At 37.4% G+C, this 14,119-nt stretch overlaps 1 protein-coding gene across 17 annotated transcripts; it reads right to left on the minus strand.

Annotated features, from left to right (window-relative positions):
* Positions 1-289: 289 nt before the first annotated feature.
* LOC113696146 (probable LRR receptor-like serine/threonine-protein kinase At1g06840) lies at positions 290-13,004 on the minus strand. 17 transcript variants are annotated; one of them, XM_072054147.1, is made up of 23 exons: positions 12,690-12,993; positions 12,341-12,399; positions 11,925-12,072; positions 11,709-11,859; positions 11,544-11,615; positions 11,358-11,429; positions 10,636-10,779; positions 10,475-10,546; positions 10,305-10,376; positions 9,735-9,809; positions 9,392-9,517; positions 7,968-8,036; positions 7,742-7,810; positions 7,423-7,494; positions 7,196-7,282; positions 6,988-7,056; positions 4,712-5,229; positions 3,100-3,258; positions 2,723-3,006; positions 2,329-2,380; positions 1,972-2,246; positions 1,039-1,173; positions 290-822 (listed from the first exon to the last, which is right to left on the minus strand). In XM_072054147.1, exons 3-23 carry the CDS (start codon positions 12,049-12,051, stop codon positions 475-477), a joined length of 3,048 nt encoding a protein of 1,015 aa, XP_071910248.1. In that variant the 5' UTR covers positions 12,052-12,072; positions 12,341-12,399; positions 12,690-12,993; the 3' UTR covers positions 290-474. The 17 variants fall into 17 exon arrangements, 14 of the variants coding, with proteins under 14 accessions (XP_071910248.1, XP_071910247.1, XP_071910246.1 ...); XM_072054146.1 differs by having other exon boundaries at positions 11,925-12,076; XM_072054145.1 differs by having other exon boundaries at positions 12,341-12,486.
* Between the last annotated feature and the right edge of the window lie 1,115 nt (positions 13,005-14,119).

Genomic DNA, 14,119 nt, shown 5'->3' on the forward strand with positions numbered 1-14,119 from the left:
AATAAAACAGAAACTGTAGAAGGAAAGATAATCAAAGTTCCACGAGATCCATGTTTAGAGGCGTCTATTTCATGTCCTGAAATATCACGGAGACCTCAACTATGTTTTTGGTAGCATGTTTTATTTGCTGGAGACCTCAGCTATGTTTTTGGTAGTATGTTTTATTTGCTGGACTCTCAGGATGATGATGTGTATCTACGACTTGATATGCCATGAAAATTGAAACAAAGTTTAGTTTTTAGCGACCAATAGATTTTGGGTGACATCTTTTGCTGAGAATTTCTGAAGATGATAGAATGAGAAATTAATTGCAAGAAGGAATTAAAGTGAACTTGACGAGTTCAAATACCTAATGGACCGCTCCTCAAAATACACCGGCCAAAAAATGAAACAGTTCAGGAGGAAAGACCATCGTGTCAATAAGTTACAAAGAACACTCACATTATACTACCAATCTTCTGTACATTTGAAGTGTCATCGTGGTGTCACAGAGAGTGATGCCTCGGTGATAAGGCCACCTCCCGAAGTGCTCGACAACGCATACAAGTCCCTGCTTGTGTTAGCTGACAGCGAGGAAGGTGATACTGATTCACTGAAGAATTTGGATCTTGACTCTGATGAATCAACTCCAGTTTCTGGCATAATCCGAAGAATATTTTCCAGCTCCCTCACTACATCTACTATTGATGGCCTGTCTTCTGGTTTGTCCTGGCAACACTTGAGACCCAATGCAATAAACCTTTCCACACATTCAGAGGGGTAAGATCCCATTCTGGTGTCTATTATGGAGAACACTGCACCTGATTGATGAGCCAAATTTACCTGACATAGAATGTTTTAGTTCCAGAGACATTTTTCTCTGTGTCATTATTTTCAAACGAAGTGGGCAGCTAGTCATGTCAATGAATAGGGTTTGGAATGAAACCATAAAATATTGGCACATACCCACCAAATTTACTTGAACCTATATCCAGATCGGATTAGAGAAAATAGCGCCATAGCAAAGAAAGTAGCAGCTAAGGCTCCCTAAGAAATTACCTCACGGACAATATTCTTGCCATGCAATATTGGTTGCTTTCCTGTCAAAATCTCCAAAAATACAACTCCAAGGCTATAAACATCACTCTTATCTGTCAGCTTACGTGTCAAGAAATATTCAGGATCAAGGTAACCCTGCACATAAAATCACGTTAGACATTCATGGCGGTGTCCAAAATTTGTAGGGTCTAATATAAGACCCGGAGAATCCAAATTCTCTTTCCTGGAATTTGAGTCAATAGTCAACCTATCCTGCTGTCTCTTACTAATCCTACTAATGCTAGTAGACATTTATCGTTAAAACTTCTAAGGGCAGTAGGAAAAAAATTTCAATTATCTGTTCTTGGTGATGCCAGGCTTTATCTGGTTTAGCAGATCATTCTTTATAAAACTGTGCTGGAATATAGTTATACAATCCTTTCATCTCTTTCTTCTTTCCTCCAACCCACCAAGCCCCAACAGAAGAGAAGAAGAACAAATATGATCTCCTGCTTAACTTGTGGAGTTGTTCTCACTCTCTCCTTTTCTTCTTCCCAACCCAATGGTTATACTTAATACGCTGTTTTCTAATAACGGAACACTAACAGTTGAATTTTAACCCAGCTACAAGATATTAGTTGGAAATGTGGTGTATGTACAATTATTGAGTGCTGAACACCAGAATTAACTCTAGAGGAAATTATTTGCAATATCCGCTCACTTGTGAGAAAACCTAGTGATGTCGAATTAAGGTCCAGTTATGCAATATTTAACTCCATCCCTAGTAATGGACCTATTATGGAACAGTATAAGTCATGTGATTAGCCAGATAAACATACTTATGATGGCAGATGTTGGTATACCAGCTCCACTTCCCACACACAAAATACACGAATGCAGCATATATATATATATATATATAGAGAGAGAGAGAGAGAGAAGACTCAGACTTACAGGTGTTCCCTTGACAAATGTTGAAACATGTTCTGGCAAAGCCCCTTCATCATCCACTACCGGTGCAAGTCGTGAAAGTCCAAAATCAGCAACTTTAGCTGTGAGCTTAGAGTCAAGAAGAATGTTGCTGGCTTTAACATCTCTGTGGAATATGGGTGGATTAGCTTCAGTATGAAGGTAAAGGATTCCCTTAGCTGCACCTAATGCAATACGTAATCTAGCTCCAAAATTTAGCGTTTTCCCAGATTTTGCTGTGACATGAAAGAATTGAGCCACTAAGGAATTACTGGATGACGTGACAAACAGATTCAAATGAGAAAGCTCAAATGTGAGAAAAACATGAACTCAACTCAATACCAGAAAGCCAGTCCTGCAATGCTCCATTTGGCATGAACTCATAAACAAGCATCTGTAAGCCAAAAAAAAAAAAAAAGAGAACAAAATGATATTTGCTATAACAAATCCTCAAAAAACCCAAGCAGTGAAGAAGAATGATTTACCATCTGTTTTTCCACATAGAATCCTCCCTTTGCCCATCAGTAAGAAAACAAAAACTCAAGTGCATGCTTGCGTGTGCGTGCACAGAGAGAGAGAGAGAGAGAGAGAGAGAGAGAGAAGGATATCACATAATTTGTGCACCCAAGGGAAAGAATTATCCTAGGCCTTAAAATGTCCTATCAGGAACAATATAAAAATAAATGAAACACTAGCAAATGATTTCAAGAACCTTTCCTTCACCAATCCTATTTACCTGCTCCCCTTCTTCATCACAGTACCCAAGCAGTGAAACAAGATTCCGGTGATGTAACCTCGATAACAATTCAATCTCTGTTAAGAATTCCTTCTGACCCTGTAATGATCCTTCTTTTGCACGCTTGATGGCTACAATAGTATTATCCGCTAAAGTACCTCTATGAACTGTCCCATAACCTCCTTGGCCAACTTGAGTTGAGCTACTGAAATGGTTTGTTGCCAGTGCCAGTTCTTCAAAGGTGAAGCTTTTAACGTCTTCTATTTTTATAGAAAGCTTAGAGGCTGAAATTCAAGAAAAATAGAAATAGTTTTCATAAATTTTTTGAGAGAGATTTACATTCAATGGGAAGAAGAACATCGAATATGAGAACTAACATAAACGTCTCCTTGATGGTGCAAGCTGGTATCTTTTGTGTCTTTTAGTGACAAAAACTGTAATAGTTGCTGAGATGCTAACTGCAACGACAACTGCAGCAAGCACAATTGCAACCAAAATACCCTTGCTCATGCTATTACCGCTGGTTTCAGAATTCACTGCAGCAAAAGAAGTTAAGACTACATCAATTGTTACGATCAACTTCCTGCTATTAAGATATCAAATGTAGGTGCAATATAAGGTCCAATTGCAACGCACACCAGTGAAACTTCAACTACAGTCAAAAGTTTAACAATTATGTGAAAAATATCAAAATGAAAATGTAGTGTAGCATTTGGTGAAAGGTGAATTTCAGTTGTGTTACACCTTTTTTGTGAAAGGTGGATTTCAGCTGTGCTACATGTTTGCAGCACAGATGAATGTTAATACAAAGTCACTTAGTATTGCAGAGACGTTTTAGCTTTTTGTATTTTATGGTAATTAACATTGGATGCCTAGAAGAAGTGGTGCTGCAAGTCACAGACATAGCATTTCATATGGTACATGATCCTCTGCTATATCATATTTCCTCTTGCCTAATGTGCATTTCAATGCCAGCTTATGCACCACCATCCACCACCAATACATTTTTAATAGCAGTTTAGTGCAGATCCTGGGAAACAAGTTTTGCCTACAATTTCTATGTCATTTGCCTCGAAAACTATCTGTAGCTTAGAAATGAAAATAAGAAACTTATACAGTGCTAATAATAGTACTAAATCTGAAGCTGAAACAACCTTCAAGAGCATGAAGGTGTAGTAATTACTTGGCAAACCAATGAATATCACCAGCTAAAACTAATTGCTTTGCCAATTACACTTCCAGCATTTAGCTTTATGATGTAGGACAAAATGGGTTAGATCTTGCCTTATTAGCACTAGCGGAAGAATGAGAAATCATGGTTTGTTTAGGGGTATGACCGGCACCTGTGAACAGTAAATTGGGAAGAAAAGAGAGGAAGAAGAAAGGAAACAATTAATCAACTAAACTCAAATTTTATTTCATCAATTCCCTGTCCATAATAACGTAGGAACACATAAGTATTTATAATTAAAAACTTCCTAAAACCTCTCCTGAAAATTCTCCTATCTCTAAACTCCTTCAGAAAATTTAATTTGTCTTAGAACTATAATACTTGTAGGAAGTTACCTTATAACAAAACACTCCAATTACTTACCGAGTATAATAAACCTAACATAATAAAGACTCAAATTCTAGAATACTCCTAAAAAACAGAAAATACTAAAATAACAAATACAGATAATTGACTATGACTATCATAGACTCCAAGAATCAGACCAAAATTTCTGCTTGTTTGCCAAGGACCCTCTAGTTTTATTCTTAGGCTTCCAAAGACGCGGATATGTGTCTAACCAGCTTATGCCTGCGTCATCACTTTACATATAGGAATTGAAAGTCACAAAGCTGTCTTTCAGATTTGATTCATATCCATGTGATATCTTACATAACCGTATGCGGTCAGGTTCCATATAAGTTCAAATATGCTAGACATATTACACGTGATATGAGCTTTTAGATTAGCTAGAAGCACACATTGGCATGAATGCTTACCATATGAATAATGTCCCAGAAGAGTGAAGTTGAGAAGTTCATAAGGTCCAAAAAAATCATTTCCATGAAATTTCCAAGATGTGAATATGTCCCTGATTCGAAGAATCTCACTTGTGTTAAAATAACCTGAGCGATCAGCACTAGCCACAGGGAACAGCTTCAAGTACATTGTCAGACGAGGTCCTTTTTCCCAGGAATAGGAGTTAATTGACACTTGATAAAGGTTGAGACTGAGAGAACTTGTCAGGTATGACTCAAATGCATACTCATATGGAGGGAAGTAACAGAAGCTAGGACTCTTTAGCCGATATCCAATTCTCAGAGGAGATGCACAAAAGCATGGGACAGGTGATTCCGGAACATATTCAAAGTAATTGTCTATAGGACATGCTTGAATAGGACAATGCTTGTTTGAATTAGTTGAATTACTGGGAACATCATTTATGTCAGCTCCAGGTCCGCAAAACGGGCTGATGTTCTTTATATTTGCATTTCTGCAGACAGGATTACCTTGCAGTCTGGACAAGAGCTGATAAATGATAAGTGTAGAGAAGAAGAAAAGAAAAACAGCACTAAGACCAAGAAAAGATGATAAGATCCCAAGTTAGTTAAAGTAATTGACATCTTTCTTGCAAGCTAATGGTTCTAAAAAAAGTTTTACGCTAGGCAAACCAGGATTAAAAGGTTTAGGGTTACAGTTTAAGAGATGACCAGATGATAGGAAATAGAGTGTGTGAAGGAAGACAATTTTACTAATATCTCCCAAACAATTATAATGTAGAGAAGCAGTCCTTAACAAGAGAAAGGCCATTTCTATTTTGTTTTCAGATATCTCTTTACCAATCAATCCGCACCAGTGGCTAATGTTATGGATTATAAAGATGAAAAGAAATTCCAAGTGATGGGAGTTCTAAAACAACTTTCATACTTTGTTTCATGGTTCTTTAAGTCAAAAATTATTTTCTGAATCACGTCTCACTTCCAAATATTGTGTACAAAATGAGAACCAAAGCCCAATAACCAAGTATAGGAGCATAGATTCATTAAGAAGCAAATACTCCACTTGAGGATCATGCAGTAAAAACCTTAATGTTTACCCGTACAAAGCAAAGCTGAACATCAATCAAAACCACACTGTATTGGGTAGAGGGGCCCAATCTTAAGTTGTGACAGGATATAAGGGACTATAATCTTTTTCTCACAGGAGGCCAAATAAATGCTGTTTAGACCTCCAGATTAATGAAAAAAATGAACTATCTCATGGAACATAATCCTGAACCTTTTTTTTTTTTGGAAAATTGTAAAGGATTCATTGATAAAGAGGGACACTGATCTGAATTAACTATTCATAAAGGGCATGTGTACTGATTTGCATACAAAATGTACATTTTTTAGTGTACGTTGATCAGTAAATTTTGTACAATGATAAAAAAAAACGCCCTTTATGATAAATAGCTCAAAGTCACACTCTCTCTATTGATTAATCCTCTTAGCGCACCCTTTTACAAATTTTCAGCATATTGTTTCCAATAAGGAAAGATACAGCTTTTGGGGTCTAGATGAACGGGAAAACCTATTCTTTGATTTTTTTTTTTTTAATGTCTAATAACAACGATCAAGCAATAATGTATCGTGAAACTTTGTACAAACAAGATAAAACTGATAAATTTCCAAGCATTTCAGGATGAAATAACATGCTGAGTTACTATGTCCACCAACAGCAGCACATTACACAGAATTTGTTGAAATTCCTAACTTGTTATGACTTTTATTTAAATACTAAAAAATTACCTAAATAACTATTAAGGAATCTTTTCAAAAGGAGGTCGAAATGTTGAAAAGTCACTGCTTAAAATAACAAACCTGAGTCCACAGCTCACAAATCATAGATTAATTGGATTAAAGTACTTAGACAATAGCAATGCCAAAATTATATCCTTGATCCCAACCGGTCCATTACAATTTTGTTTTACAAGGAACATGTTAATGAGGAATTCAATTTCTTCATATAATACATTGATAGTGACTCATTCAATTTCTCACTCATTCCATGCATTAACAAAGGAAATAAGTACAAGCATGAATGCAAGAAATTTTTCTGATACTTGAACTTGTCTAACAGTAAGCAAAATGGCATGACTTGTTAGATTTGTCAAAGAAGCCTGACTAGCAGGAATTGAGAACATAAGTTTTAGTGATTACAACTATAACAAACAAGGTGCGGAGCAGTAAAATGTGAAAGCTGAACAGCTTCCAAGTGACCAGACAAAGCATACCTCAGCATAACATTCACAGGAGGATCAAGGTCTCCAATAATGTTTGAAAGTGAATTGTTCTGAACATCACTGGAATTACAATGTGCATAGAGAAAAATTAGTCAGATAGGAATTTACATGACAAGCCCAAGTTCAGATTTCACTCTACAGTTCTTGGAAATTATGGCAGAGATCAATGCAAATCTTCTATTCTACTTCCAGGTCTTACATCAAAAGTCTGGCGGCTGAACTAAAGGATCTGTTTTGCCAGAGATCAACAGTAACTGAACCGGTAAAAAAGTTATTATCAAGGGACCTGCAACATGAAAGCCAGTAAGAAATCCCATTATGAACTTATACTGATTTACTGAATGTTATAAGTAATTCCAAGGTATGTATATGTAAAGTCACTAGAAACACATAAACAATAAAAGTAACATGGTCGAAGAACCTCACAGCTTCTGGAGAAGAGGGAGATAGGAAAAACTTTCAGGAATTGATCCATTAAGCTGATTATCTGACAGAACACTGTACAAGAAATTTTTAACAACCATTACTTCTCATTAATCTAATAATACTATGATAACTAGAAACAGAGACAAACTAAAAATAAAAGAAGAGTAGAGTCAAATTTGCAATTAATTTAATGCTGAGTTTCAAATGTATATTCACTTGGTCCATCCGAAAGGATAAGTTCCTTTCAATTCACTGAAATCAACAAAAAATAACCATGTAATACTCCATACAAGGAAATAATACAACTCGAGTTGCATACATAGTGGTTAGATTGTTGGACAGGTTATTTGGTGGTATAGTCCCAGAGAGCTGATTTTGGCTTAGGTCTCTGCAATGGTAGAATGCCAGTAAGTCATTAGATATTCCATAGTAGTTTACAAGCCATACAGAGATAATAAACAAATGAAACTTGCAGTCAAAAAGCAATTAAAGATCAAGGAAGTTAAAAATCAAGCACTTCAAACTATGACAACTGTGAAACTTACAGATAGCTCAGATTTTTTATCCAGCTGAGATCAGGAATTGGTCCTTCTAAGCTACAATTTCTGAGACTTCTGTTACATCAGAAGAAATGGTTCAAGTACTGCCAAGTCAACCCAAACAAAAAATACCCTAGACTGTTCTTATATACACTTCAAAACAACACTTTGCAGTGATGTCTAATTTGTGAGATCTAATGGAACAACATGATGTTCCTGGACTAATGTAATAATAGCATCTGTTCAAAATGCAGTAGATACCTGTGCTGAAAGATGCAATTAAAATATTTTAGCCAGAAAACAAGCTATTGCAATGTCATGAAAACACTAAATCTTCTTTCTCGTCGTACAGGCAATACACATAAGTGTGATAGTCTAGGAGAAATGTCCAAAAAAACAAAACAATACTACAGAGACGGTCCAAAGCAGCTTTGTACAGATAAAGAAATTACTTTTGAATAAGCAACAAAGGGACAAAAGTCAAGAAAAATCCTTCAATATATCAAATATATTACCAAAATGGAAAAGCTGAATCATAAAGAAATCCTTCCAATACACAAAAACAAGATACTTCAAGAAAAAGAAATGCATGTTAAGATTATCTTCCTAGTCCTGCTATTAACCTTCCAACTTGAAGTAAGCAGGAAATGTTGGAGGTGGCCTACTCATCTCATGTACCAAAATGAAAGGAAGTTTGACACATCTGGGATGATCTCTAGCATCATCCTCATGTGTGATTCTCTTGTCCACAAAAAGAATTATCAATACAATGATAAAAACTTAAGACAAGAAAACAAACTCAGCATAGGGATTTACTTCCAATATACATGGTGCAAACAAATCAAAGAAGGATGCCCGTCTATATACAGCATCCATAGAAGCTGTCTGAAATCCTTATAGACCTTGAATGAATTACTAGGTGAAAGTCCAGATAGCTTATGTATATTTTTCTTTAGAGCAACAGCACATACAATTTATGGCCATAGCTCTGAAGATATTGCTATGTCAAATTGATCAATCTGACAGGGAAGTAGCATGGGAAGTCCACTGCACAGATGGAGATAAAAAGAAGGCTCTGATTAATGACTTCATTCAAGCTGTGATGAAGAACTGAAATTTATTTTGACCATTCTTAGGACAATCAGTGAATTAGAAACAAATACTCAGCCACATTGAATAACTAATTGGTTCAAAAAATATCAGTTCACTTAAACTAAGAAAACTGATCCAGCTGACTTCATTTGAAGGTTCTTATTCTTAGGTAACAGAATATAAACCCTATCTTACTATTTACTAGGAAAAATCCTCTCAAATATGAACCCGCACCATGCAGGTCTCAAGCCTTGTAAGGTGCTTGAAGTTTGTTCCAAATAGTAGCAAAAAAACATGCTACCGAAGTAAGTCTATTAAGGGGGACAAGCGACAATAACCTGCGGTATTTGCAGAGCACAAGTTCAAATTTTCTGGAACCCATTAACCTCATAGCCTCTAGCATCCCATCATCATAGTGATAGCGCTTCCAAACAATTATGCAAAAAGAAGAAGACATACCACATCTGTCTCATGGACAGAATCAAGGTTCAATAAAAAGTGCACATAAATATTCTCAATTGAGTTGTTTCGGCTTAACCTAATCATAGCTAAAAAAACCTATAGAAGCTTCTCTAAGCAAGGATCTAATACATGAACTTGCCTAAATGAATGCACATTGTTTAACTAAATAAATTGGAAAAAGTGTCGCAATTAGGAGATCTTCATTGCAGAAGAACTTACAGTTTAACTAAATTTGATAGATTTCCATAAGAAGCAGGAATTTCAGCACCACTGAAATTGTTGTTATCAAGTTGACTGCAAGAACAAAGCAAAAAAATAAATAGATGTAGATGTGTTAGTGCACAAATCAGTCCATCACATGACAAGTAATACAATCAGAGTACATTACTACAGAACTAGAAAGCGGACTAAGAAACCTATGCATGCCTGCTATCACTGAAAAAGAAAGCTTACAGGTCAATGTTAAGAATATGGCACGTTGGAAAAGTCAGGAAATTATTTTGATTAAGGATGACATGATAATAGAAGGAGTGTCTATCTTTTCCTTTTCCTCCTTAAGGAGGAGGTCTTTGAGAGATACATCTTCTGATCAGAGCTGCATCTAGCACATAACATGATCTGAGGTGACCTCAAGGCTAACAGTGTTGGATGCATTATGGTTCAACTAATGCCATGCATAATAAAGTTCAGAAAATAAAGAATTCAAGTAACACAAATAAGATGCCAATACTTTTAAGGGCATGAGTATCATTTTGAATATGGCATTTACATCGGATGGTGGAAACTCACAGTATGGACAATTGCGGAAAAGTGGAAAACTCTGAAGGAAGATACCCTGATAGGTGATTATTGTCCAAAAGCCTGTAGAAATTAAACAAGTCCATTAAGAGCAAATTTTAGCAGACAGATTATACTCTGTCCAACACAGAGAGAGAGAGAGAGAGAGAGTATTGACGCACAAGTGAACAACTGTTGTCAAGTTAGAAAGTTCAGGAGGGATTTGACCACTGAGCGAGTTATTGTTGAAGTGACTGCACACGTCAGATGTATGCAAGTTACTAACAAAGATGAAGAGCCAAACATATTGGTTTCAAGATACAAATAGGTAAGAAGCGCTCACATGTGTTTAATTCGATGCAGATTTGAAAAAGATTTTGGTATTGACCCAGATAACTGGTTTTCGTCTATCTGGAACCTATCCAGATTTGATAGATAGCCAAGCTCATCTGGCAAAGAACCTGATAATTTGTTTCCATTCAGGAGCCTGCAGTAACAACATACTTTCATCAAATTAGGGGGGCACCCATTCATCTGACACTGCCCTACCTATACTTGAAGAACCAGTTGATTATGCACCAAAGGGATCATACATTTTCAGAACATCAGTAAAACCGTGATACCATGCACGTCTTCTAACAGACAAGAAAGAAGCTCGAAGGTGCAAGGTCCAAGCTAGATTTTGGCAGCTAGGTTTTAGTCGAACTATGACTTAGAAGGTTCTGCTAGGGAATGGGAAGTATCATTTTACTCTCTGCAATTTACGTGTAATTAATATTAACATGAAGAATAACTGAGCATCTACTCAAAGTATCATTGAGAGCAGCAGCTACAAACATTTCACACAGGTAAAGCCAAATCAAATAATCCAAGCTGAAACTGAAAATTTCAGTTTTCTGAACACAGTCAAATTAGTTGCTACCTGCTGCCTAAGTTTCTGGGCACCAAACTCAAATGCATGAAAAGCAGAGTACACGTGTCTAGTATGAAGAGGCAAAGCAAATGTTGTAAGGGAAGACGATCAAAGTAGTTTTTTTAGAGGAAGCATCCGAAGTCAGGACTCACAGAAGTCTCAGCGACGCAATATTTCCAATCTCCTTAGGTATGCTGCCAGTCAGGTGATTCCACATAAAGTTTCTTCAGACCAAGGGAGAAAAGTAAAGTGAAGCGTTAGACTATGCAGAAAGTTTGGGAATCTAGAGCGGAATTTGCAAGACTTAACAGATGTAACAAAGCAAAACTGCCACTCACAAGATGTGAAGTTGAGATAATTGACCAAGCTGAGGGGCTAAAGTTCCAGAGAGATTCCTATTCATTAGGAGGCTGCATTAGAAGGAGAGCCCAGTTGAAGGTTGCAAGAAATAGTGTACCAAAAATAGGAACTAGTAGCGAGAAAGAAAAAAGAAAAAAACATACAGCACCGTGACATGAAAGTACCCATCTGCTCCAAATGCATCAAAACATAGAACTCCGGTCCAGTTTGTTATGCATGGATCTCCTTTCCTCCAATTCTCGAGAACATTGTTGGTATCAATTAGATTGGTGGCGATAGCATGCAAGGCCGAGACTGCAACGATAAAGAGATCAACGTAATGCCCAAGAAATGAGAATTTAAATCTCGCATAAGTTTACCTTCAGAGGGATGAGTACGTTGGGCAAGCGCAAGCAGGCCGGGGGAGCAGCAGCAGCAGCAATACAGCGACACAGCAAACACTATTGATACTAGCATACTAGTAGTACAGATACAAGATGGCATCATATCACGGTCTGCAAAGACTTTCTTTCTTAAAAAAAAAAAAAAAATAGTAAGTGCTATCCAATTAATAAGTAGAAGAAGGGCAGTAGGAAAAAGAGCAATTCGTGGTCTCCGTCTCAATACTAGCGTGAATCAGTAAATAGTAATAGGTCAATAGGAAAAAGCTCAATATACAAGTACCGCAGTCAATCAGTAATAGCGCAATACTACTAGTAACAGGGTAAAGGAAAGTAATCCGATCCGATCCGATCAAATTTAGTATTAGGAATGGCGTGATGGGAAGAAGGAAAACCTGAGCTTATATTGGCAACTTGTTCAATGTTGGTAGCAGCACTACTAGTAGCTAAGAGCCTTAGCTTAGAAGGAGGAGGCAGCAGGTAGAAGAGAACAACATAAAATGGAAGGAAGCAGAAAGTCAGAGCAGCCAGCGCTCTGATTCTGGGGGGTGGAGCAAATAAGAGTAAGAGCATTATTATAATACTGCTACTACTCATACTTAAAAAATTTTCATTCAAAATAAAATTCCGACAGCATAGAGTGATAATGATGATTAATCACCAGAGCAGCAGCAGTTAAACTTATCAAAAAAATTTTTTTTTTTTTTAAAAAAAAAGGATAAAAAAGAAAGGAAAAAAGCATACCAGGAGGCGAGGCTGAGTTCGTAACTGGGAAAAACAAGGAGGGCAGAATGAATTTGAGATAGAAACTGTGTGTGAATGGCGATGATATTTTGGGGAATGGGGAAGGACGGGGTTTATTTGATGCGGAAAACCCAAAAAAATAAAAAAAGAAAGGAATGTTATTTTCATTGGGAGTATTTTCTTTTTTTTGTCCAAGCTAATAATAGAAAAGCAAAAGTCAAACCGCCGTGGCTGGAGTGGGCAACTAACAGCGTCCACAGGCGGCGGTGGATAGGATAGGATAGTGGGGGTGTGAAGTGTGAAATGGATGGGCTGAACTGAACAACGGTGTCATTGGACGATGATGAGATGATGACTATTATTGGACGACGAGGACCACAACCATGACGACGACCAAGGCCTGCAAATCTGAGGTGAGGTGTTTTTTTTAAATATTTTACTACAGCAATTTTTCAAAAATTACCGATGTTGTTTGGATTGCTGCTGCGTATGATAAACTCGTTATTAAAATAAAAAAAAAAAAAAAAAAGCTATCCACTTGGATTGACCTATATTTAAAAAATAACTATTTTTTCTTTTTCTATTAAATCACTTTCAAGCTACAAGCTGCCTGTATTTTCAGAGAGATGAACAGGCGTGCGTCATTAAATTTCCACATGATTACAGTAGCATTATTGTCTTGGGAGAGAGATTCTGATTTTTGTTGAGAAATGAAGAACATAACTTCCATAAGAAAAAACCAGCAGCATGGACATGGCCATTCATACGAGTCTTCCACAAAAACAGAGTATAAATTCCAGACGGAGCCGAATCATTATTTAGTGTTGCACAAAATCGAAAACTTGACAATGAAAATAGCTTGAAGGTTCCCTAGACACTTTACTATTTGAGGATGCTCACCTCGGCCATCCTGCGTGTCCGAGGTGAACTCACCTCGTCCCTTATCAGAGCTCATCCGTATCTTGGGCATAACCCCTGAGCTCGGCCACTTCCCTAGCCTATCGTGTAGGTGACCTCGGCACCACCCACTTCGGCCGCACGCTGATGAGGTCACGGCCCCTGACATCACCCAGGTCCAGTGCTTTATCTGAAAAGCACTGGAGACTCTTAATGGAACCTGCTCAATACTCTCCGTCATCACACTCAGGCGGCTACAGTGTCAGAGTCAGGCCTCCTGACACGGGACAGAGCCGTAATGACCAGAGAATGGGTCCCACCAGCATGAGCTCTCCGCTCTGTCCTCTACCCTCCTATAAATACCCCACATACACTCCTAGCAAGTAAGCATACACTGTTCATTTGCTCATACTCTAGCATGTTTCTCGTTCTCATACTAACTTGATCGTCGGAGTGATCCCAGGGGAGAAGCCCCGCCATTCACTTCGGACAAGGAGGTTGACTTCGGATCCAGGAGTTCACCTCACCTCATC

This window comes from Coffea arabica, chromosome 6e, assembly GCF_036785885.1.
Source record: "Coffea arabica cultivar ET-39 chromosome 6e, Coffea Arabica ET-39 HiFi, whole genome shotgun sequence".
In the NCBI taxonomy this organism is placed as follows: Eukaryota; Viridiplantae; Streptophyta; class Magnoliopsida; order Gentianales; family Rubiaceae; genus Coffea; species Coffea arabica.

Coding starts and splice junctions, on each gene's coding strand:
- LOC113696146 (XM_072054138.1), bottom strand. CDS start 12,857: ATGAAAATAACATTCCTTTCTTTTTTTATTTTTTTGGGTTTTCCGCAT. Junction 7,283..7,422: donor CTCCCTCTTCTCCAGAAGCT/GTGAGGTTCTTC, acceptor TTCATGTTGCAG/GTCCCTTGATAATAACTTTT. Junction 1,174..1,971: donor CATTTGTCAAGGGAACACCT/GTAAGTCTGAGT, acceptor TTTTATGTGCAG/GGTTACCTTGATCCTGAATA.